The following is a 22,219-nucleotide window of genomic DNA, read 5'->3' on the forward strand; positions in this document are numbered from 1 at the left end:
TGCTTCCTTTTCGCTAAAGACGTCCATCAAGTCAGCGTATTGTGGTGGCACCTCCCCCTTGTCCATCACTTCCATCCCTGCTAGAGTGGCCCTGGCCCCTGCCTGAGCCTCTCCCTCCTTGCAGTGTTCTAGGCAATGTGCTGATCCAAAGGAAACTCTCTGATGCCAGCCTACTAGCGGATCGTGTAGTGCCAGCCAGCTCATTCCCAAAATAATAGGAGCTCCTCCCAAGGTGGCTACGTTAAACGCTATCAGTTCTGTGTGTCTTGCCACCCTCATTATCATTGGTACAGTCTGTTGGCTCACTTCTCCTCCCAACAGTTCCCTCCCATCAATCGTGGTAACCTGCAAAGGCTTACTTAATGGGATAGTCTGTATCTGGTGTTCAGCTGCAAACTCCTTACTCATGAAATTACAGGAGCTGCCTGAATCCAATAGCGCTTTTATCTTTAGTGGGTGTCCGTTTGACAGTTCCAGCAACACCTCTATCACCAGCGCTGGTCTTGGAGGTTCCGGCGTGGGCACATTCACTACTCCTTGGCCTGGCTGCTGTGCCCTGATGTTGGCAGCCAGGCGTTGGCTTTTACTTGCTCCTTGATTTCTCCTTCCTCCTTCCCCCCAACAGTTCCCGCCATCCCTTGCCATTCCTTCCTTTGCGGACAGACTCTGGCAAAGTGACCTGGCTGTTGGCAGAGATAACATCTCTTGGCACTCTTTCCCTCCTTCTTCCGCCCTTCACTGGTGTTTGAAACTGTGCGCGCGCGCGCTGTTCCAAGTTCCATCGGCTCTGCTGGCGGGAAAGGCTGCTCCGGAATCTCTGGAATGCGGAAGTCCTTCCAATGTTCCCCCTTTCCTTCCCGCTTTTCCAAAGCTCTTGCCTCCTGGCGCGCCCCTATGGACAGCGCAGATTTAGTCAGCTGATCCATAGACTCCGCCCTAGGCGCCCGGGAAAGTTCATCTTTCACTGCCGGAGAGAGCCCTTCTTCAAACAGCATTTGAATTGGTTCACTCGCAAGGTCCCACCCCAGTCTATGAATCAGCATGGTGAACTCAGTCCAGTACTCACGTACAGATCGGCTCCCCTGTTTACACGCCATTAACTGCCTGCGCACCACCCCCTGCTCAATCTCGCTGGAAAACATCAAGTCCATTGCGCGAAAAAACTTCATTGTGTCCTTTAAGATTTCATTATTGGCTGCCATCAGGGGTCTAACCCAGTCCTTCGCCCCTCCTTCTAGATGGCCAATCACGTACGCCACTCTAGAGTTCTCATCGGGGAAGTCATCAAACAGTAGATTGAGAGCATATTGCATCTCTGTCCTAAAGGCTTGATAGTTCCTGGGATCCCCCCCAAATTTCTGCACCAATCCAGGCACCTTTCTGGCAAGTGGGGTGGTTTTCCCCTTATCTGCATCTTGAGCCCTCCTCTCCTCGAGCCTCGCCGTTTGCAGCGCGAGCTGGACCTCCAACGCCCTGTACCTTTCTTCCAGGCTTGGACCTGCTCCAGCTCCAGCTCCTGCTCCTCCGGTTCCGGCTGGTTCGCTCATGATGCCCTCTGCTTGCACAAGCTGCTTTCAAAGACTGTCAGATTGCTATGATGGGATAATGAGCTGCTTGTGCGTAAAAGCTTGATCCCTCTGGTGTTTGGCTGGTCAACCAAACCGAGTCACTAACGGAGCCCCCAAAGCATGACTCCGTCAGTCGCTGGTAGAATCTGACAGTGGGCGTCTACGGAATTTACTCCAGCATAAAAGCTATTTGACGGACATGCGCCTCCGGGACTCTCTGCGTGACAGTTTCCGGCGAAGGGTGGGAGTTCCTAAGGGGGGTCTTGTTACCTTTTCACTATTCTCACTGGAAGTATCCCAGAGCCTCCCCTCCGACTCCCCTTCCTCCGGAGCTCCTGCTCTCCCCCTACTGGTTCCTTCTTCTGCTGCAGAACCTCTCCTATTCTCCTGGAGCCTTTCCACCACCTGTTCCTCCGATGGCAGTTCCCTGACAGCTTGCAATTACTTTTCCTGGAACAGCACAATGGAAACGAGGTCTTGGGGAAGACCCTGCCAGGGCCAGTTTAAGAGACAGAACTTGGGTGAGGGGACCGTGCTCCTGTGTTAACTGTTAGGTTGCAATTTTTGCGATTGCGATTTAATTTGCATTATGTACGAAAACCCTTGCTAGGGTCTTCCTTCCCCTCGAGGTGCCCACCTTGGCAGTTTCAGCCATTGATATTGATCCTTATCAGTGGATCTGTTGTGATACAGGTGAACATTCAAACCGCAGGAGACGTGGAAAAGCATACTGTGTACAGAGGTATTCAGTTTTGTGGAGCGCAGAATAAACAGAGTATTGGAGCGAGTGTCTGCATATATAGCAGGTGTGATCTGTTCCCTATAAACTATATGCAGGAGGGGGATCCCCCATGGACCTTGCAGAACCTTTCCCCTCTGCTATTAATCCTGTAACAACTTTGCTCAAAGCCTTTCCGTTTCAATATCGCTTTATTTATTTATTTATTTGCCAGCGCAGAGCAGCATTTTGCTTCCAATACATTTCCCGCCCCCCTCAATCTAGTGCCCCTTTCTAGGGTCTGCTGCCCTGAGGTGGAGAAACTTCAAATAATGCACAGATTGATCTTAAAGCCAGCCATATAAGCCACCCTATGCGTCTCTAATCGCCTTCAGCTAATTCAGGCCCTCTGTAAAGATGAACGGCCAACTCCTAAGGTATTTTGGCTTTCGTGCTAGAACGTATTTCGTTTTGTTTCTTTGCCTTTCTAGAGTTTTAAATAGTTATAAATTACACACACACACAAATGCACAGACGAAAGACTTTGGCCACTCTTTGGTATGCGACGTCAGGCTAATTCCGCCGCTCGCTTTCGAAGTCTTTTCAATTGCACTCAGGCCTTCCAAACAGTCCCTATTAGGCCCCGGGGGCTTTCAGCTGAAGGACTCTTTGTTGTATTCAAACCTCGTCCCATAGGGGTTGCTGCTGTTGCTCAGTTTGTGGAGGGCTTTCGAGATTCCATTGGGTCCACAACAGAAAACGCCAACCGTCTTCCTGTGAAGATCGAAAACAGGGTCACCATGATAGCTCAATACATTTGTATGCCTGAAGCAGAGCCCAGATTCCCTCTCCTCCCCCAGCTTGAAGACCTTAAAAGAGAGGTCAGAAACCATTTTGGCCCAGAGAGGACCAGATCCTGATCTCCTCACACCATTGGCCAATTTGGACAGGTGGTTTTTGCTTGACAAAATAAATTTCATTGGCTTGTATCCAATGTAGTGCTATATAACTCATTCCATCAGAGCAAGGATTTCCACTTGCACAAATTATTATTATGATTGAAATGGAACTTGCCCATCTCCTCCTCCTGTGTGGCCCCTAAATCTGTTTTAGGTTCCCCCCACCAGCCCTCCAGAGGAGATTTAAGAAGGGCACTAATATTTCTTATGATTGGGGGTATATATACATTATTATTATTTTTACAGTCATACCTTGGAAGTCTAACGGAATCTGTTCCGGATGTCTGTTGGACTTCCAAAACATTCGGAAACCAAAGAACAGCTTCGGATTGGCTGCAGGAAGCTCCTGCAGCCAATTGGAAGCCGTGGAAGTCCCGTCGGATGTTCAGCTTCTAAAACAATGTTTGAAAACATTCACTTCCAGGTTTTGATTGTTTGGGAGCCGATTTGTTTGGGAGCCAAGGCGTTTGAGATCCAAGATACGACTGTATTTTATTTTATTTTATTTTATTATTTTATAAAAAATCTAATTCCCTTTTCTGCACATTTCCCTTCCATGTCATCTCTTTTGAGGTGCAGTGATCAGGTCTGTGCCCACTATTCCAAGTGATATGGACAACTTTATTTTCTTCTTTCCTAATGATCTCTAGCATGAAATCCACCTTTTTCACAGGTACTGCGTACTGAATCAAAGTTTTCACTGAGTTATCCCACCGCAGCCCCCAAATCTCTTAGCTCAGAGGGTTTGTTTTTAAGACGAGAGCAGGTGGCTTTCACACTTCACCAAACCTGTCCAGACAGACCTCTATGGGGCCGATGGCAGGATGCACAAATTCGCTGGCATCTGTCCATCTTCGTAAGGCTCAAGGCTTCCAGCCTCCCAAGGGGAGGCTGTAATTAGTTTAATTGGTCTGGTGCCCAAATAAGCTGATCCCGGATTGACAGGGCCCACCAAGGGTCTCCCACCTATAATCTCCTGTGGGAAAGTTACAATTAACCATTCTTTCAACACTGCCAGGGCCACTTCATATGTGACGACCCAGATATTTATGATGCCAGATGTTCTAATCACTTCCCAGGCATTAATGTAATTTTTCAAAGAAGACAGGAAAAAAAGCTCACCAACATCCTATTTTGCAAATTAATTCTACCCAAAGTTGCAGACTGATTAGTGAGCTTCTGAATCACAGTTCGCATTTCTTTCTGTTGTTATCTTTTGCTGAATGCTTCAATAAAGCTGGTTGGTTTTTGTCTTGTTTTTAAAGGTTTGGGCACCTTATAGCTCTTGTTCTTTGCCAAAGTTCTGAGTTGTCCTATATCAACATTATTCAGCCATCTGAGAGACCCTAGAGGGTTTTATCGATCAACCCCTCTTCCCAGGGAACTTTGAGAATTGTAGCTCTCCAAAGGAAATAAGGTTCTCACTATCGACATGCAGAGGGCAGGGAGGCCGCTGGTTAGCCACAGCTGGGCTGACTCCTTCCAGCCATCCCGCTGCGAAGACCCATCGGCCTCTGCTCCGATGTAAATCAGAGACCTGGGCTTCAAAGCCAGGGCACACTATCAGCAGATCTCACTGCGCACACAGAATAGGCCTGAGGCTTGTGAAACCATACTACAACTACAGAGTTATTAATCATAAATCAGGACAAAGAAACATGTCATCCCCCTCTCTCTCGCTTCATCTTCTCAGAGAGAATGGGAAAAGCAAAAGCTATACACACAATGGTAGTTCCCAGCAAACTGTGCTGAAATGTAAACAGACATGTGACACGCAACAGTTCCACACGTCTGCTACTTAAGGTGGAATGGAAATCTCAACACTCACTACAATTGTGTCCTGAACAAACTACAGCTCCCAGAATGCTTTGAGGGAAGTAGTGGCTGATTAAAGTGGTACCACAGTGATTTAAATGTGGATGTGGCCTAGCTCCATAGTGACTGGCAATGGCTCTCCACACTTTCAGACCGGTATCACTACTAGCCTAATCTACGGATGGCAGGGATTAAATGAAGGATCTTCTAGACACAAAGCAGACACTACCACTGAACTATGGCCCTACAACAATTGTTGCTTTGAGATTCTTCTTGTCGTGATAGCTGCCCCATAACAACATTGTACCAATGAAACTCAAGCATATGAACTTAGGTGCTAACTACTAAATCAGACTCTTGGTTCATCTAATCCAAAATTGTCTCCTCTGATTAGCAGCCAGGGATGGGGAAGGAAGCCGATTCAGCCCGCATTTGAAGGAGAATCTATCAGTTTTGTGCTTTTCGAAACAACACGTGAACCGAACTACAGCTATCCTTCGAAATTCACTCTTGCCCAAGAGTGAATTTCACAACCAAGTTCTCCAACCAGACAACGTTCACAAAAATGCCTGCGTCAGGAGAAAGTGTGCCTAAAAACGAAGATAGTAGTAAAATAATACCCAAAAATGCATTATATTGCTTGCAGAAATGTGTACTTTAGCCAAACCAGTGTACGGACATGTGTTTGTTGGGCAAAATCTGTGCTAAAAAGAGATGAATGCTCGTGAGGATTTTTTTTTCTAAATAATAATCACAAATTGCTGCAGGAAATGCAAATTACTGAATTAAGAGTGAAATAATGAGGAACTGAGAGAATTGCGATTAACAGACCCTCCCATCTCTATGGTCAGCCAAGGCCTTTCCTGCCTAGCAGCCCATGCTCCTATTATCTTGAAAAGCAAAACTGTGCCTTGGACAGTGTGCATGCAATGCATCCAATATACTAACAAGCCAACTCATTCTCCAAGAGCTGCTCCTTAGGTAACCCAAATGTTGCTACTGACACACAAGAGAGAGGTCTTTGCAGGCTCGTGGGAACCCCACAGTTTGCAGAGGTACCTTGAATGTTAAAGGTGCGTGCTAGCTTGTCGCCAGTAGATGGCACACTTTTGCTCAGCATTGTTCAAGTGAAGAACGAAGATGCAAAGCCCTGCTAAAATCATGAAGGCATCAGAAAGAAAAGGCTGTGAAAATTCGTACCGCATTCCATTTGCTGGTTCTGACGGAGTCGCCAGATTCTTTGTTCCTTGTGATGCAATGTGGCAAGAATTTATCCCTAGGGGAGCTGTGGACAGGGATCTGTTGTACAATGAGCTAGCTGGGTTCTTAGAGGTGCCTGAACTGCGGCCCCTACATCCTTAAAAGTGTTACATCTTTGTGCCGACGAAAGAGACAACAAGAGGTGTACATCACGGAGGAGATAAAATCATCTGGTGAAATTGATTGGTAGCGGATTCAGGGCAGGCAAAGCAAATTACCTCTTAAAACACCACACAACGGACCTGTGGAACTCCTTGCCACAAGATGAGATGGTGGCCAATAGCTAAGATGGCTTTTAAAGGGGATTGGGCAAATCCACTGAGATGGGAAGAGGTCAAGTGGCTTTTAGTCGTGGTATTTATAGTGAGACTCCGGGTTCAGAAGAAGGATGCAACTGAGCCCTAGTTACTGGGAGTCAACAGCAGAGAAAGGCATTAACAGTGGGCTTCCCAGAACCATCTTTTTTTGCCATTGTTTGCAACAAAGCACTGTCTGAGCTTGGTCTTTGCTCTGGCCCCCCAGGGCTGCTCTTATATTCCCATGCAGGGTCCTTGTGTGCTTCTAGGAACGGACAATTTAGCAGCCCTCTGTCATTGCCGCTCTAAGCTGTAAGTGGGAGACCAACTCTGCTTCCAGACTTCTAGAGTGCCAATAACATCAGAGGCAGCCATGATGCCCTCAGTAATAATAATAATAATAATAATAATAATAATAATAATAATAATAATAATAATTTACCATTTATACCCCACCCATCTGGCTTAGTTTCCCCAGTCATTCTGGGTGGCTCCCAATCGAGTGTTAAAAACAACACAGCATTAAATATTAAAAACATTCCTAAGCAGGGCTGCCTTCAGATGTCTTTTAAAGATAGGTTAGCTGCTTATTTCCTTCACATCTGAAGGGAGGGTGTTCCACAGGGTGGGCGCCACTACCGAGAAGGCCCTCTGTCTAGTTCCGTATAACCTCACTTCTTTCAGTGAGGGAACCGCCAGAAGGCCCTTGGCGCTGGATCTCAGTGTCCGGGCTGAACGATGGAGGTGGAGACGCTCCTTCAGGTATACAGGACCAAGGCCGTTTAGGGCTTTAAAGGTCATACATTTTGGACTAAAAAAAAGTCCCATCAGCCCCAGCCAGCATGGCCGTTGGTGAGGTCAAGTGGGAGCTCTAGTCCACAGGATGCTACTACTCTGTTGCACACAGGTAGGTAGCCCCTCTTTCTACAGCCATAAGTGTTGAAGGTGGATGATTTCCATTGAGACCATGGTGTGGGGTGCAAGGCTTTCAATATGGCACCTGTCCCTTGCTACAGTCTCAATTCTTACTGCCCACCTGCCCAACTTGGAAGAAGGAGAGGGAGGAAATGGATACAGGGATCGTGTTCTTTGGAAAGGAAAGTGTTAAAGCAGTTGATTCCTAGAGAGCAGAGATGGATTGCAGAGAAAGTGCTAGTACAAGCTCTACAGGTCACAAAGGGCCAAACAACCTACTGAACAGCTGTGCAAGGGAACATTTGCCCTTGGGAAATTGTGCCGATGTTCCACTGTATTAAAACAAGTTAGATTTTCTAAGTTTTAGGGGGCAGGAAGGGAAGCTGAACAGTAAGAAGAAGGGAGGGAGGGGATTTTGACCACAGCACCATGCAGATACGCTGTAAAAGCGAGTGAGCAAAATGTGGCTTTTCTACAGTAAAAACTCAGTTTAGAAGCAGCTGCTATCTTCAGAATTCTCAGAATTTTCATTATGGCAAAAGTATTTCTTGAAAAGAAAAATAGTTTTTCTTTCTTTCTGCGGTGTATTATTATTATTATTATTCTGCCCTTCATCATTAAGATCTCAGGGCACTTCACAGAATAAAGTACAGGATAAAAACAAGTAAATAATTATAAAACAAAACAGCAAAACAATATCCCTCCTTCACACGGACACACTTAAAAGGCTGTAGAATATTAACCAGCCAAAGGCCTGGTTGAAGAGGAATGTTTTTTGCCTGGTGCCTAAAAATATATAAGGAAGGTGCCAGGCAATCTTCACCTGGGGAGAGCATTCCACAAACAGGGAGCCATGACAGAGAAGGCCCTGTTCTCGTGTTGCCACCCTCTGGACCTCTCATGGAGGAGGTAGACAAAGAAGGGCCTCAGATTATGAATGCGGAGTCCGAGGTGGTTTATATGGGGAAAAGGGATTTGGGTGGCGCTGTGGTCTAAACTTGCTGATCGGAAGGTCGGTGGTTCAAATCCCTGCGACGGGGTGAGCTCCTGTTGCTCTGTCCCAGCTCCTGCCAACCTAGCAGTTTGAAAGCACACCAGCGCAAGTAGATAAATAGGTACCGCTGTGGCGGGAAGGTAAACGACGTTTCCGTGTGCTCTGGCACTCATCACGGTCCTTCGTGTGCCAGTAGCGGTTTAGTCATGCTGGCTACAAGACCCAGAAAGCTGTCTGTGGACAAATGCTGGCACCCTCGGCCTGAAAGCAAGATAAGCACCACAACCCCATAGTCACCTTTGACTGGACTTAACCATCCAGGGGTCCTTTATCTTTTACCTTTTATGTGGGGAGAGGCAGTCCTTGAGGTATCCTAGAGGACAGCACTGTTTGCCAGGGGAAATATGGCCAGGTCGCTTAGCAGTCCTCCGGTGCAAGCCCTACTGAAATCAATGAGAGCCTTGTGCAAGGGATATTCCCAGTGCAATGCACCCTAAAATGATTTGGGACAAACCATCTGGCATCACAGAACCAACCTATATTGCCAGACAAGGCATTTCAATATGGAAGAATGGAGCAAGACACAAAATCTCTATACATGTTATGAAAATGTATAAAGCTCCCACCGTCCCCAGCAGTTCTCCGGAAGACAAACTGTTCCGATTGTGGAAACTGACAGTCCTTTTGTTAAGGCCCCATTTCTCAGATGCGACAGGTTTGATAACGCCAAACCATCAGGCGCTTGGGCGCATTAAGTCATTTCCATACAAATACAGTTTATTAAACTCGCCCGATTGCCTTTCTCCGGGAGCCGGGTTAGGAATCTCACTTACTGTCGGTTGCACTTGGCGATTTCATTAAATAGGAGTTTCCAGCGAGGCCGACCAATCAAAAGCCGGCGGTTCAGCACTTGGTATTTCTCGCCAATTATTTTCTGCAAGAAACAAGACATCCCCTTTGGTGAGCCTCGCACGACGGCTGCAAATCAATCACTGGCCACTTTGCACGTCAGCCTTGTGCATATAAGGACGGCCTGGTAGGCAGCTCATTCCATTGCAAGCACCTGCACTGGCACGGTCGGATTTGCAAGCGTGCATCTGTGCATGCGAAAGGATTGCTATGGGAAGTCTACAGGGTACCAGTGCCCCTGTGCCCTGGCATGGTCTACTGCAGAAATCTGCCCTGGGACCCACCCTCCAACAAACAGCCTCTGGCCCCATAATGGAATAAGAATCTAACACTTTTATGAATTACAATAGGGACAAATGTAAGGTTCAACACTCAGGCAGGAAGAACCAGTTGAACAATTATAAGATGGGGGGCACCTGGCTTGCTGGAAGTGCACATGAAAAGGATCTAGGAGTCTTAGTGGACCACAGGCTTAACATGAGTCAACAGTGTGATGCAGCAGAAAACATAGCTAATGCTATTCTAGGCTGCATCAACAGAGCTCTAGTGATCAAGAGAATTAAAAGTACCACTCTATTTTGCCTTGGTCAGACCACACCTGGAATACTGTGTCCAGTTCTTGGCACCACAATTTAAGGAGGATACTGGCAAGCTGGAAGGTGTGCAGAGGAGGGTGACCAAGATGATCAAGGGTCTGGAAACCAAGCCTTATGAGAAACAGTTGAAGGATTTCCACTAGCAGACCATTCATTTTTGGACAGAGTGAAATGTGGTGTTAGTGATGGGTTGGGCTGGGAACTCTTGTCTCCCCAGTAGCAACGGATTATCCACAGTGCTCTAGCCGTGTGGCAAGAGTCTCTTTTATGACCAGCTTAGTTTCCAGTTGTCTCCCCGAGGCCCCTCTGCAGCTGGGCATACCTGCATCCCATCTGTTCGACTGAGGTAAAGTTGAATGTTTACAAAGTCTGGTCGATTTTCTTGCCAGAGCTGAAACAGTAAGAAAAAGAATTAAAGTGTTTGTGCTGAGGGGAGACATTAAGTGAATTTGCGCATTTCCTCTTAAGCAGAAACAAAGATTCTCTTGCCAAATCCCCTGACAGAGACAAATATTTAACCCATCTGTGCCACATGTTGGGTGGTATTCAGCTAAGCTGGGCCAAAACGCCCTTAGACATTGGTTTAAGTTTAAATTCAAAGATTCGTTGAAATCTCATAAATGATAAATATGATGATAAGCATAAGGACAGTACAGTGGTACCTCAGTTTTCAAATGTCTCGGAAGCTGAACATTTCAAAAGCCGAACGCCAAAAACCCGGAAGTAAATGCTTCCATTTTCAAATGCGCCTCAGAAGTTGAACGGCTTACACAGAGTCTCTCCCCCCCCCCATTTTCTCCATTGCCTTTGAAGCTCTTTGCGCCTCAGTTTTCGAACGTTTCGGAAGTCGAACGGTCTTCCAGAATGGATTACGTTTGAAAACCAAGGTACCACCGTATTTTCTGTCCAAGTGTGTATGTGTGCATACACACATGCATGAACACACACCCTGTGCATGTGCGTATGTGTACACAGGAACTAGGCATGTTATGCATGTTGCTGTGTACACACACACACACACACACACACTGCAAACCACCAGTGTCTGCATAGCTTTTTAAAATACATGCTTAATTGCCAAGTCTCACCTAAATTCAATACCCAACACTCAGCAGGCCACCCCAAGAACAAGCGTGCTTTCAAAGACAGGGTTGAGGTTTCCTTCAAAACCAAGCCCAGGGAAATATTTTTATATTCCTCTTACCTTGTTATGTAGTTTGCAGAGCAGATCAGCAAACCAGCGGAATGACGCAATGTCCCTGCACACCCATACGAAGTAAAGCCTTCTGAGCTTGTAGTGTTCCCAGCCGTTACTTTTATGCAAAGGCCACGTTTCAGGGAGGAAGGGGGGAAAAAATCCATTTCAGAAAGGTGCACCAGCTTTGAGAGGCATCGTGTTTATGGCACAAAGTTTGAGTTTCTGCAGTTCAACCAGAGGATGGGCAGAAGTAATATGGACTCTGCTCTGCATCTCGATTGGGACTTCCGTTCCTAAGGTGTGGGGTTGTATGACTCACCTGTGCATGCAGGAGACAGAGGCTATCTATTGCAATGTTATGGTGATGAGGTTCTCTGCCAAGGAACGGGAGACCAGAAACCGCAAGGCAGTTGGGGTCTTGAGAGTGGCAGAACCAAAGCCGATGCAACAACAGTTGTGCACGACCACCCCATGTTCTCCTCCTGTCTTCCCTTCCCTCTATCCCCCTCTCTTTCACACACTCTTCGAACTCGGGAGGTACCGATTGGCCATCAACTTGGATGGCTTTAAAAGAGGACAAACTGAGGGATGTTCTATTGATGGCTGTTCTCTGCCCTTCACAGTTGACCACAGTAATGCTTCTGAATACCACATGCCGGAAACCACAGGAGGGAAATGTTTACAGGCTTTGATTCAACTTAGGGGAGAGGGAGTACCTGTGCTGAGGGAAATGTTGTGCTGCGAGAAGTGAGGTTACATGGAACCAGGCAGAGGGCCTTCTTGGTGGTGGCGCCCGCCCTGTGGAACGCCCTCCCAGCAGATGTCAAGGAAATAAACAACTATCTGACTTTTAGAAGACATCTGAAGGCAGCCCCGTTTAGGGAAGTTTTTAATGTTTGTTGTTTTATCGCGTTTTTAATATTCTATTGGGAGCTGCCCAGAGTGGCTGGGGAAACCCAGCCAGATGGGCGGGGTTAAAATAAATTATTATTATTATTATTATTATTATTATTATTATTATTATTCCTTCTGTGGCCGTTTGTTCACCTTTGGTCCCCACCGTGCACTCAGCTCTCACCTGTGGCTCCTTTGCACCCGTTGCCTTCTGCACTGCCCCTCCTGAAAAGCCCTGTTTTGTTTTATTTTTTTAAAAAACCCTACCTCATAGTTTTAAAATTCTAGGGACAACCCCGTTGTTAGGGGACATATCTAGGGGGGGAATTCTAGTAACTCTTGCAGCAGGTGGGAGAGAGGAAGGCTTTAGTGCGATGAGGCTTACATACAGCAGGGTGTTGAGGATCGACGCAAACGGAGTCACCCCGATGCCTCCAGCCACGCAGAGGCTAACCCCGTAATGGAAGCACTCCTCAAAAGGACTTCCGAAGGGACCATCCACATACAGCCTGCAGAAGGATGAGAAAAACACGGTTTTGAAAATTAACACCATCATCATCCTGTTCAAAAGATATCATAATATGTCTTAGGGAAATATGCCTGGCACCAATACTGTCAGTTTTTAGGGGCCAGGCGAAGGCATTTGTGTTTGCCCAGGTTTGGGTTTTTTAGAATGCATTGCACTATGATTGGTGATCCATATTTGGTGGTCCTCTTTTGTGGGGTGGGATAGAATTCCCCCATTTAATTCCTGCTTTGATTGGATGAGCTCCTTTAGCTATGTTTATTCTGTGTATGTGGTTTTATAAAAGGCTGGAGAGCCGGTTGATATTTTACAACTTTGAGACTTTTTGGAGGGAGAGAAAGCAATGAATCAACACAATAAACAGCAACAACAAGGGTACATTCCAATTATGATGTGGTTTAAATGAAATCTTTTCTAACACCTTGTGTCCAGAGCGGTTTGACAATCAATCCCTCTCCCCAGGGAACTCTGGGAATTGTAGTTCTGGGAGTTGAATAGGAAGCTCTGCATTGCTCTCAACACCCTTAAGAAACCAGACCTCCCAGAATTCTTTGGGGGGGAAGCCATGACTGTTTATAAAGTGGCATGATATTTCTTTAAATGCACAGCATGAATGTGGCCTCAGTGAGACCCGAGCCTCTTCTCTTCTGTCACATGCTTTGGGAACCTTTAAGAAAAGCAGCAGCTACCAGTCGATACCATACTTGCCTGGCCACTGTCTCACCAAAATGGTACATAACATGGAGGATGTATGGGTGTGAGCTAAGAAAATCTCTGCTCCATCTCCAACATTGTGACAGATGATGCTTTTGGGATGGGGAAGGTCTGCTATGAAGGTAGAAGGTGGGTAGTTATTTTTTGACACCCAGTAGGTTCCGTAGGCTTCCTGAATCACTTCTATCAAAGCATGATTTTCTCGTTATTCCTATTTTACTTTTACTTCTGCTGGCTCCAGCTTTACTACAGACTAATGGAGTGTACAAATTGTTTCCTTTGAACGTCTTCTTTCAGGGCAAAGGAGAGCCTGCAGAACTTTCTACTCATTGGTAGGTTTTCCTTCTTTTATAAATCTCAGCGACGTTAAGGTACGATGTATAACTTATAGCGAAGAGACCTGCATAAAACCCACTTGAATCAATTTGTTTCAGACTTTATTTTCATATGCACGCGTGAATTATATTTTACTGCTCTTTTAAAAAAAGATGTTTATTTCTTTTCTCCGGGGAGGAGGCAGTCTCAGAGGCAAAGGCAGCAAATTCCTCATCCGGGGTGAAAAACACACCCTTTTCACCCAAGGAGTTTATAATCTCCTTTTATTTCTTTTGGACAGAATTGGGTCTGTTTGTAAGATGTTCTGCTTGCTTTTTAATTTGCCAGAGGAAAATAAGGACTTGTTTCCTTCAGAAATCAGTCATCAGGGTTAAAAAGAAAAGAAAAGAAAGCTCTTTAGGGATTTCTCTTTTTTTGTTTGTTTCTTGTAGAGATAAATAAATGTGTAACACCACTGCATTTATAGCAGGGTTGAGGAGCCTGTGGCCCCCTAGGTATTGGTGGAAAGGGCTGGTTTTCAACATAGTGTGATATATCACCAGCTATACTTTGTGATATACCAATGTATTACAATGTCTAAAATAAGAATGGAGCTATGTTGAGGCATTGGCTGGCTTCATGGTTTTTCCTCATTGTGATTTTTGCATAGCGCGCACACACACACACACACACACACATGATTCACCATACTCCAGGTCAAAAAAATATGAAACCGATATCACAATATGGGCTTCAAACCGGTTTCGTATGATATAATGTTCAGCCGTAACATATGTCATGATTCACGATATATTGCAATAAAATTACTTTAAACAGTCATGTCTTTCCCGAAAGCATCATGAGAGCAGTTGTTTCTTAAGGGTTCCAAGAGTTGTGAGGAGATCTCTATTTCCCTCCCCCTTTAAAGGGAACTCTGGAAGCTGTAGATGCATATAGGTAATAGGGGTCAACCATGAGCTGTCAGCACACTTAGCAAACTACAGTTCCCAGAATTCTTTGTAAGGAAGCCATGACTGTTTAATAATAATAATAATAATAATAATAATAATAATAATAATAACAACAACAACAACAACAACAACAACAATTATAATTTATTATTTGTACCCCACCCATCTGGCTGGGTTTCCCCAGCCACTCTGGGCGGCTTCCAACAAAGACCAAAAATACACTAAAATGTCACACATTAAAAACTTCCCTGAATGTCCCAGATGTCTTCTGAATGTCAGGTAGTTGTTTATCTCTTTGACATCTGATGGGAGGGCGTTCCACAGGGCGGGCACCACTACCGAGAAGGCCCTCTGCCTGGTTCCCTGTAGCTGTGCTTCTCGCAATGAGGGAACCACCAGAAGGCCCTCGGCGCTGGAGCTCAGCATCCGGGCAGAATGATGGGGGTGGAGACGCTCCTTCAGGTATACTGGGCCGAGGCGGTTTAGGGCTTTAAAGGTCAACACCAACACTTTGAATTGTGCTCGGAAACATACTGGGAGCCGAAGTATGGTAGGTCTTTTAAGACCGGTGTTATGCGGTTTCGACGGCCGCCCCCAGTCACCAGTCTAGCTGCCGCATTCTGGATTAGTTGTAGTTTCCGGGTCACCTTCAAAGGTAGCCCCATGTAGAGCGCATTGCAGTAGTCCAAGTGGGAGATAACTAGAGCATGCACCACTCTGGCGAGACAGTCTGTGGGCAAGTAGGGTCTCAGCCAGGTGGAGCTGGAAGACTGCTGCCCTGGATACAGAATTGACCTGCGCCTCCATGGACATCTGTGAGTCCAAAAAGACTCCCAGGCTGCGCACCTGGTCCTTCAGGGGCACAGTTCCCCATTCAGGATCCGGGAGTCCTCCACACCAGCCCACCCCCTGTCCCCTAAGAACAGTACTTCTGTCTTGTCAGGATTCAACCTCAATCCATTAGCCGCCATCCATCCTCCAACCGTCTCCAGGCACTCACACAAGACCTTCACTGCCTTCACTGGTTCTGATTTGAAAGAGAGGTAGAGCTGGGTATCATCTGCATATTGATGGACACCCAGCCCAAACCCCCTGATTATCTCTCCCAGCGGCTTCAGGTAGATGTTAAAAAGCATGGGGGAGAGGACAGAACCCTGAGGCACCCCACAAATGAGGGCCCAGGGGTCTGAACACTCATCCCCCCCACCACTTTCTGAACACGGCCCAGGAGGAAGGAGCGGAACCACTGTATAACATGGGCCACTTTAGACCCTTCCCTACTTCTGTTGCCAGTATTTGCTGCACTATTCAACTGCCTTCCTCCAAAATAAATTGGGAGATGTTTGGCATTAGCGAAACGTCAGCGCTGCTTACGTTGCTTCTGAGATCCACAACCCAAAGTTCAAGGCTCCATTAGCCCGAGGATGCTTTGTCCCGTACATTTCATTTTCTAACAAGCCAAGGTCAGCCCAGAGGCCAGCGTGCAATGATTACTGCACGGGTGAAGGATGCATCCTTCCTCCAGCTCCACAGAAAGCCAGGCAGACTTTTTCTTCTCCTTCTTTACTTGGAGATATTGTAGCCGGTGACCTAAGCTTCAGGTCGGTTGCTATTGCTCCACAAACTGGGCCTCGCTGTGTGCCTGGAGGCAGAAGACTGCGCCTGAGTAGACTGTTTGTTTTATCTTGTCACTGAGCAAAAGACTCAGGTCGGCAATTAGTGTAGAGTTCAAGCCACCCTCTCGAAGGCAGAGATGGAGAGGAGCTGGAAAAGGCCACCGCTAAGTGGTCAGGGTTGCAGAGCGCTGTCCGTAAGAGGCCAAGCTAAGACAGGCCTGACAACTTAAAGCCCACTCACCATTTCATGAAGGCCTGTTCAAGGGCTTGGAAGATCTTCCAGCTTTTGCTGCCTGGCAAGAAGGACAGATGAAGGTGGTGGTGGTTACTGAGCACCTAGATGCCCTGGCTGGCCATAATGCATGGCCATAGAACTGTCGAGTTGGAAGGGAACCCAAGGGCCATCTAGTCCAAGCCCCTGCAATTGTGCTGGTTCCGTGGGGTTACCATGCGGCATGGTCCGAGTCCAGTCTGAGGTCAAGGGTGTGGTATGGAGGCAGTCCATCAAGGCTGAAAAGGGGTCCAAGGCAAGGAGTCGGGTGAGGTCAGGAACTCTGACAGAAGACTGGGACAGGGTACCAACAATGTTGCTCCCGCAACCTGGGACTGGGCTGGCTGGCTTTTATCTGCCCTGAGGCATAGGGCGGTCCCGGTCCACAGGTGACTCGCCTCTCCTGGCCTGGAGGCGAGCACTCCTCCTGCGAGAACATAGTTCCCTCCGCCTCTCTGCCCTGAGCCTCTGCAGCTCAGGAGAGGCTGGAGGGTTACTGGACCCAGAGGCAACCTCACCTTCCCCTGACAGGGCTGAGAGTGGAGCACCTGCAGGCAATGGGTCCTCCATCACCTCCAGAGCAGATTCAGCTGGTGTCTGCTCCTGAGGATCCGGCACAGGTGTGGGCCCTTCAGATTCAAGCCCCTGCCCTGGCTCAGCCAGTCCTGGAGGCGGGGACTCCTGTGCAGGCTGGGATTCCTCAGGTTCAGCCTCTGAATCCGATTCCCAGGCCATCACACCAATGCAGGAATCGCAGGTAAGGCATCCATGACAGATGACCATCCAACCTCTGCTTCAAAACCTCCAAGGAAGACGAGTCCACAACCTGTTCCACTGTCAAACATCTCTTAATGTCAGAACGTTCTTCCTGATGTTTCATCAGAATCTCCTTTCCTGTAACTTGAAGCCATTGGTTTGAGTCCTACCCCTCCAGAGCAGGAGATCACAAATTGTGAGGACTACTTTAACAGCAGATTCTGGAGGTTACAGCAAGAGTGTGCACCAGCAACGACAGAGCCTGAACCTGAGAACATAAGGAGAGGCTGCCAGAACAGGTCAACAACCCATCTGGTCTAGCATCCTTTTCACACAGTGGCCAACCAGATACCTGTGTGAGCCAGTGTGGTGTAGTGGTTAAGAGTGGTAGACTCGTAATCTGGTGAACCGGGTTCGCTTCCCCGCTCCTCCACATGCAGCTGCTGGGTGACCCTGGGCTAGTCACACTTCTCTGAAGTCTCTCAGCCCCACTCACCTCACAGAGTGTTTGTTGTGGGTGAGGAAGGGAAAGGAGAATTTTAGCCGCTTTGAGACTCCTTCGGTATATCAAATCCAAACTCCTCCTTCTCCTCCTGTGGGAAACCTGCAAGCAGGATTTGAGTGCAACAGAGCTCTCCCCTACTGTGGCTTCCAAAAACCAAAATTCAGTAGCATTGTTGCCTCCAACTATGGTGGCAGAGCACAGTCTAGTACCTAGCTCTGTCATCCATGAATTTACCTAATTTTATTTTGAAGCCATCTAGGTGGGTGGCCATCACTACCTCCTGTGGGCACGGGTTGCATAATTTAAGGACTTCCTTTGATTTGTTGTGAATCCTCCAACATTTAGCTTCATTGGATGTCCACAGGTTGGAGTGTTATGAGAGAGGAGGAAAAGCAAAGTAGCCCATGGAAGCCCTCTCCCCACTCTTCCCCATAACATTAGTAAATGGTCCTCAGCTTCATGGAGCAGACACATAGGAAGCTCAGGTCACTGGTCTATCAAGGTGAGTACTGTTTACACAGACTGTCAGGGACTCTTCAGAGTTTCTTCCAGCCCTACATAGTGATGCCAGGGATTGATTTAGGGACCTTCTGTTTGCAGAGCAGATGGTCTATCATTCAGCTGAGGTCTTTGTGCATACATTTTGGCTCAAGGTACTCTGTAAATGTGATGTCCTTAGATGGCACCAAGAAAGAAAGAAAGAAAGAAAGAAAGAAAGAAAGAGGAAGAGAGAGAAGAGAGAGAAGAGAGAGAAGAGAGGAAGGAAGGAAGGAAGGAAGGAAGGAAGGAAGGAAGGAAGGAAGGAAGGAAGGAAGGAAAGAAAGAAAGAAAGAAAAGGAAGGAAAATGCAAAAGAAAGATAAAGAGAGAGAATAAGAAAGAAGAGAAAGAAGGAGAGAGGAAAGGAAGGAAGGTTGTACTCTGTGCTATATGGCATACTTCAATTTTCTTCTTTTTTTAAAGTAGCAGCCCAAAATAAAAATATTGGGAGGAAATCCCACTCAATTCTATATTGCTACCAACAGGCCTATAGCCTGACACCTCACTCTACTGATATCCACAGTGCAAAAACAATGCAAAAAAAGAGAGAACAGAACAGAACAAAACCCCAACCCTTTCATCCTGACAGCTTCTGCGCTTTTTGGTCTCAGCACAAAGCAGCTCCAGCTAGCTGGTTAGACACCACTTGCAATAGCTTTGGCACCTAATTTCATTGGCTGCTACTGCTGTTCTGTGGCTGCTAGCTACATTCCCCAGCTGCTAGCTGTCCAGCTATTCTGCAGTGCACCTGATTTTTTGCTTTGGGGACAGAACAACTATGCTGCTGGAAGATGCCATCAATGCTTGAGCTCTGAAGTGAATTGGAGCAGCAGGAGGGTAACAAAGGGCTGTGCAAATTCATATTATACACATTGCATCTTTCCTTGCTTGCATCATTCACTGCTTTTCCGCTAGAAGGCCCCCTGTTACTCAGTGGTAGGGCAAGCAAAATGTCCCACATTCAACACTTGGTTTCTCTGGAGAGGGCTGAGAGAGACCCCTGCCTGAAACCCTGGAGAGTTACTGCCAGTCATTCTTGACAGGACTGAGCTAGAGCTATTTTAATAAATAGGGGTCTTAGTAGACCACAATCTGAACATGAGTCAATAGTATGACACAGCAGCAAAAAAAGCTAATGCTATTCTAGGCTACATCAACAAAACAATAATGTCCAGAACAAGGAAAATAATAGTCCCATTCTATTCTGCCTTGGCCAGACCACACCAGGCATAAAGGTAAAGGGGCCCCTGACCATTAGGTCCAGTCATGACCGACTCTGGGGTTGCGGCGCTCATTTCGCTTTATTGGCCAAGGGAGCCGGAGTACAGCTACTGGGTCATGTGGCCAGCATGACCAAGCCACTTCTGGCAAACCAGAGCAGTGCACGGAAATGCCGTTTACCTTCCCACCGGAGCGGTACCTATTTATCTACTTGCACTTTGACGTGCTTTCGAACTGCTAGGTTGGCAGGAGCAGGGACTGAGCAACGGGAGCTCACCCCGTCACGGGGATTTGAACCGCCAACTTTCTGATTGGCAAGTCCTAGGCTCTGTGGTTTAACCCACAAGAGCCACCAGGCATACTGTGTCCAATTTTGGGCACCACAATTTAAGAAGGATGTTGACAAGCTGGAACGCGTGTAGAGGAGGGCAACCAAGATGATCAAGGGTCTGGAAACCAAGTCTTATGAGGAAAGGTTGAAGGAGCTGTGGATATTTAGCCTGTAAAGAGGAGACTGATATGATAGCCATCTTCAAACATCTCAAGGGCTGTCACATGGAAGATGGAGCAAGCTTGTTTCCTCCTACTCTGGAGGGTAGGACCCCAAACCAATGGGTTTGGGCTACAAGAAAGGAGATTCCAACTGAACATCAGGAAGAACTTTCTGACAGCAAGACCTGTTTGACAGTGGAACAGACTCCCTCGAGAGGTTGTGGACTCTCCTTCCTTGGAGAATTTAAAGCAGATGTTGGATGGCCATCTGTCATGGATGCTTTAGTTGAGATTCCTGCAATGCAGGGGACTGGACAAGACGACCTTAGGGTCCCTTATGACTGTGCAAGTCTATGACTCTATGAACCAACTGCCACTTCATCCTTCCGTCTTTCCCCAACCCCTGTCTGAGAGAACCACCATTTCAAAGCTTCAATCTGGAAGAGCTTGGTCTCTAAAAGTTGCAGCGTGCCCTGCTTCATTCTAAACAACCCAGACCAAGATTCCTTTGAGGCCAAGAAGCCAACGCAACTGAGCACAGAGGTGGTCAATATTCTAGCAGCTCATGGCGCAATTCAAACAGAAAAACTTCCCAGAGGAAAGCTGAGCGTGGAGATTGGGAAATGTCACGAGAATGCCAAATGAGAAGCGGCAGGAGAGGGGAAGCCTGGAGGAGAGGCCTAAAAGTATTTCATTTAAATGCTCCTCGGAGAGGCGCTTGCAGCTTCTCGTCTTGTGCCAGCTCCGCAGTATTATGGAAAAACACACACGAGAAAACACAGCATGAAAAACATGTCGCCAACAACGTACCTTGCTGAGAAAGGTTCCTGAAAATGAGGCTTGGAGCATTCTCACCCACAAGAAGATGCTGTAAAGCCAGGGCAGCTGAGATTGCGCCCTTCAGATGTGGCTGGACTAGAACTCCCAAAAGCCCCAGGCAACAGCGCCAATATTCAGGGGGCACAAGACTCCAGTGATATCCTGGGGATACCACATTGGCTTTCTCTACCAGGCTAGAAAACAGCCCTAAGCAGGTTTTCCAAATAAGCCTCACCCCTCAGTCAGACCATGCCCCTCGCTTGCACTCAAAGGCCACCAGCGTTTTGTAATTTCTGCAATGCCTCTATTGTGTTGCAGTCCTGCACTGGCAGTTCTGCGAGAGTTTCTGAAGAGAGACCACGTTTGCACAGAGAAGGGCAGCTGCATGAGGGATGGGAAGCCTGGGGGGGTTCTGGGAGCTCCTTGTTTTGTCAGTGGCAAGACTTGATTAATGGATGGAACTGAGTGGCACAGGAGGCAGTGGTGCCCACTGGCTGAGAGGGCTTACAAAGGGAAGTCGGACAAATGCTTGGGAGGATGGCTGTACCTTTGCCAATTAACCCTTCACCTGCTGTGGCCTGTCCCATCTCACAGGCTAACTGGCGAGTGAAATCAGAGATGTGGAGAGCTTTTTTCAGTTTTTGTTTACATCAACAGAGAGGCCATGAATTATGCTCCCTTCGGTCTCAAGACGTTGCTCAGAGTGCCTGTTCTACCCATCCACCCTTGCTGTACTTCCTAGCTTCCAAACCCTTCCTTACGAGAGGCAGTGGTTAAGAGCGGTAGTCTCGTAATCTGGGGAACCGGGTTCGCGTCTCCACTCCTCCACATGCAGCTGGTGGGTGACCTTGGGCCAGTCACACTTCTCTGAAGTCTCTCAGCCTCACTCACCTAACAGAGTGTTTGCTGTGGGGGGAAGAGAGGGAAAGGAGAATGTTAGCCGCTTTGAGACTCCTTTGGGTAGTGATAAAGTGGGATATCAAATCCAACCTCTTCTTCTTCTTCTTCTTTACTCCTATGGTGGCTGGCAACTGAATCTTTCTGTTTCTGTTTGGCTCTGTGCTCTAAGATACAAAGGGATTGCCTGATCCTCGGAGAAGGAGGAGGTTCTACCAGGCTTTCAAGTGACGTAGTGTCCAGTGTCTACTGTACTGCTTCTCCCACTTCTGAGTCCTGTCTCTGTTCAGGACTGCAGCATCTGCTCACTTGATCCTGTTCCTTGTTCTCTACTATTTCCCAGCTCTTTGCTTCTTCTTCTGAGGTGTGTCCTGTTTGCCACCAGCATGAACCTGGCTCTATACTATTGTCATCTTCCTCTTGAGGTGGGGGTTCCCCCCTTAATCCTCCCCATT

The 22,219-nt window shown here is 47.3% G+C and overlaps 1 protein-coding gene across 5 annotated transcripts in view; it reads right to left on the reverse strand.

Annotated features, from left to right (window-relative positions):
- Positions 1-2,202: 2,202 nt before the first annotated feature.
- NOX4 (NADPH oxidase 4) overlaps positions 2,203-22,219 on the reverse strand; it is a 104,583-nt gene continuing 84,566 nt past the window's right edge. For 4 of the 5 annotated variants that reach the window (XM_081860472.1, XM_081860468.1, XM_081860470.1 and 1 more), the window contains 5 exons: positions 12,512-12,631; positions 11,235-11,343; positions 10,353-10,421; positions 9,359-9,459; positions 2,207-3,060 (listed from right to left, as the gene is read on the reverse strand). In XM_081860472.1, coding sequence (XP_081716598.1) covers positions 2,940-3,060; positions 9,359-9,459; positions 10,353-10,421; positions 11,235-11,343; positions 12,512-12,631 — 520 coding nt within the window. In that variant the 3' untranslated portion in view covers positions 2,207-2,939. Of the gene's footprint in view, positions 3,061-9,358; positions 9,460-10,352; positions 10,422-11,234; positions 11,344-12,511; positions 12,632-22,219 lie in introns of all 5 variants that reach the window. The other variant, XM_081860469.1, reaches the window with a different exon arrangement.

The sequence above is a fragment of the Podarcis erhardii genome (assembly GCF_964252035.2).
Source record: "Podarcis erhardii genome assembly, chromosome: 4".
NCBI classification, from domain to species: Eukaryota; Metazoa; Chordata; class Lepidosauria; order Squamata; family Lacertidae; genus Podarcis; species Podarcis erhardii.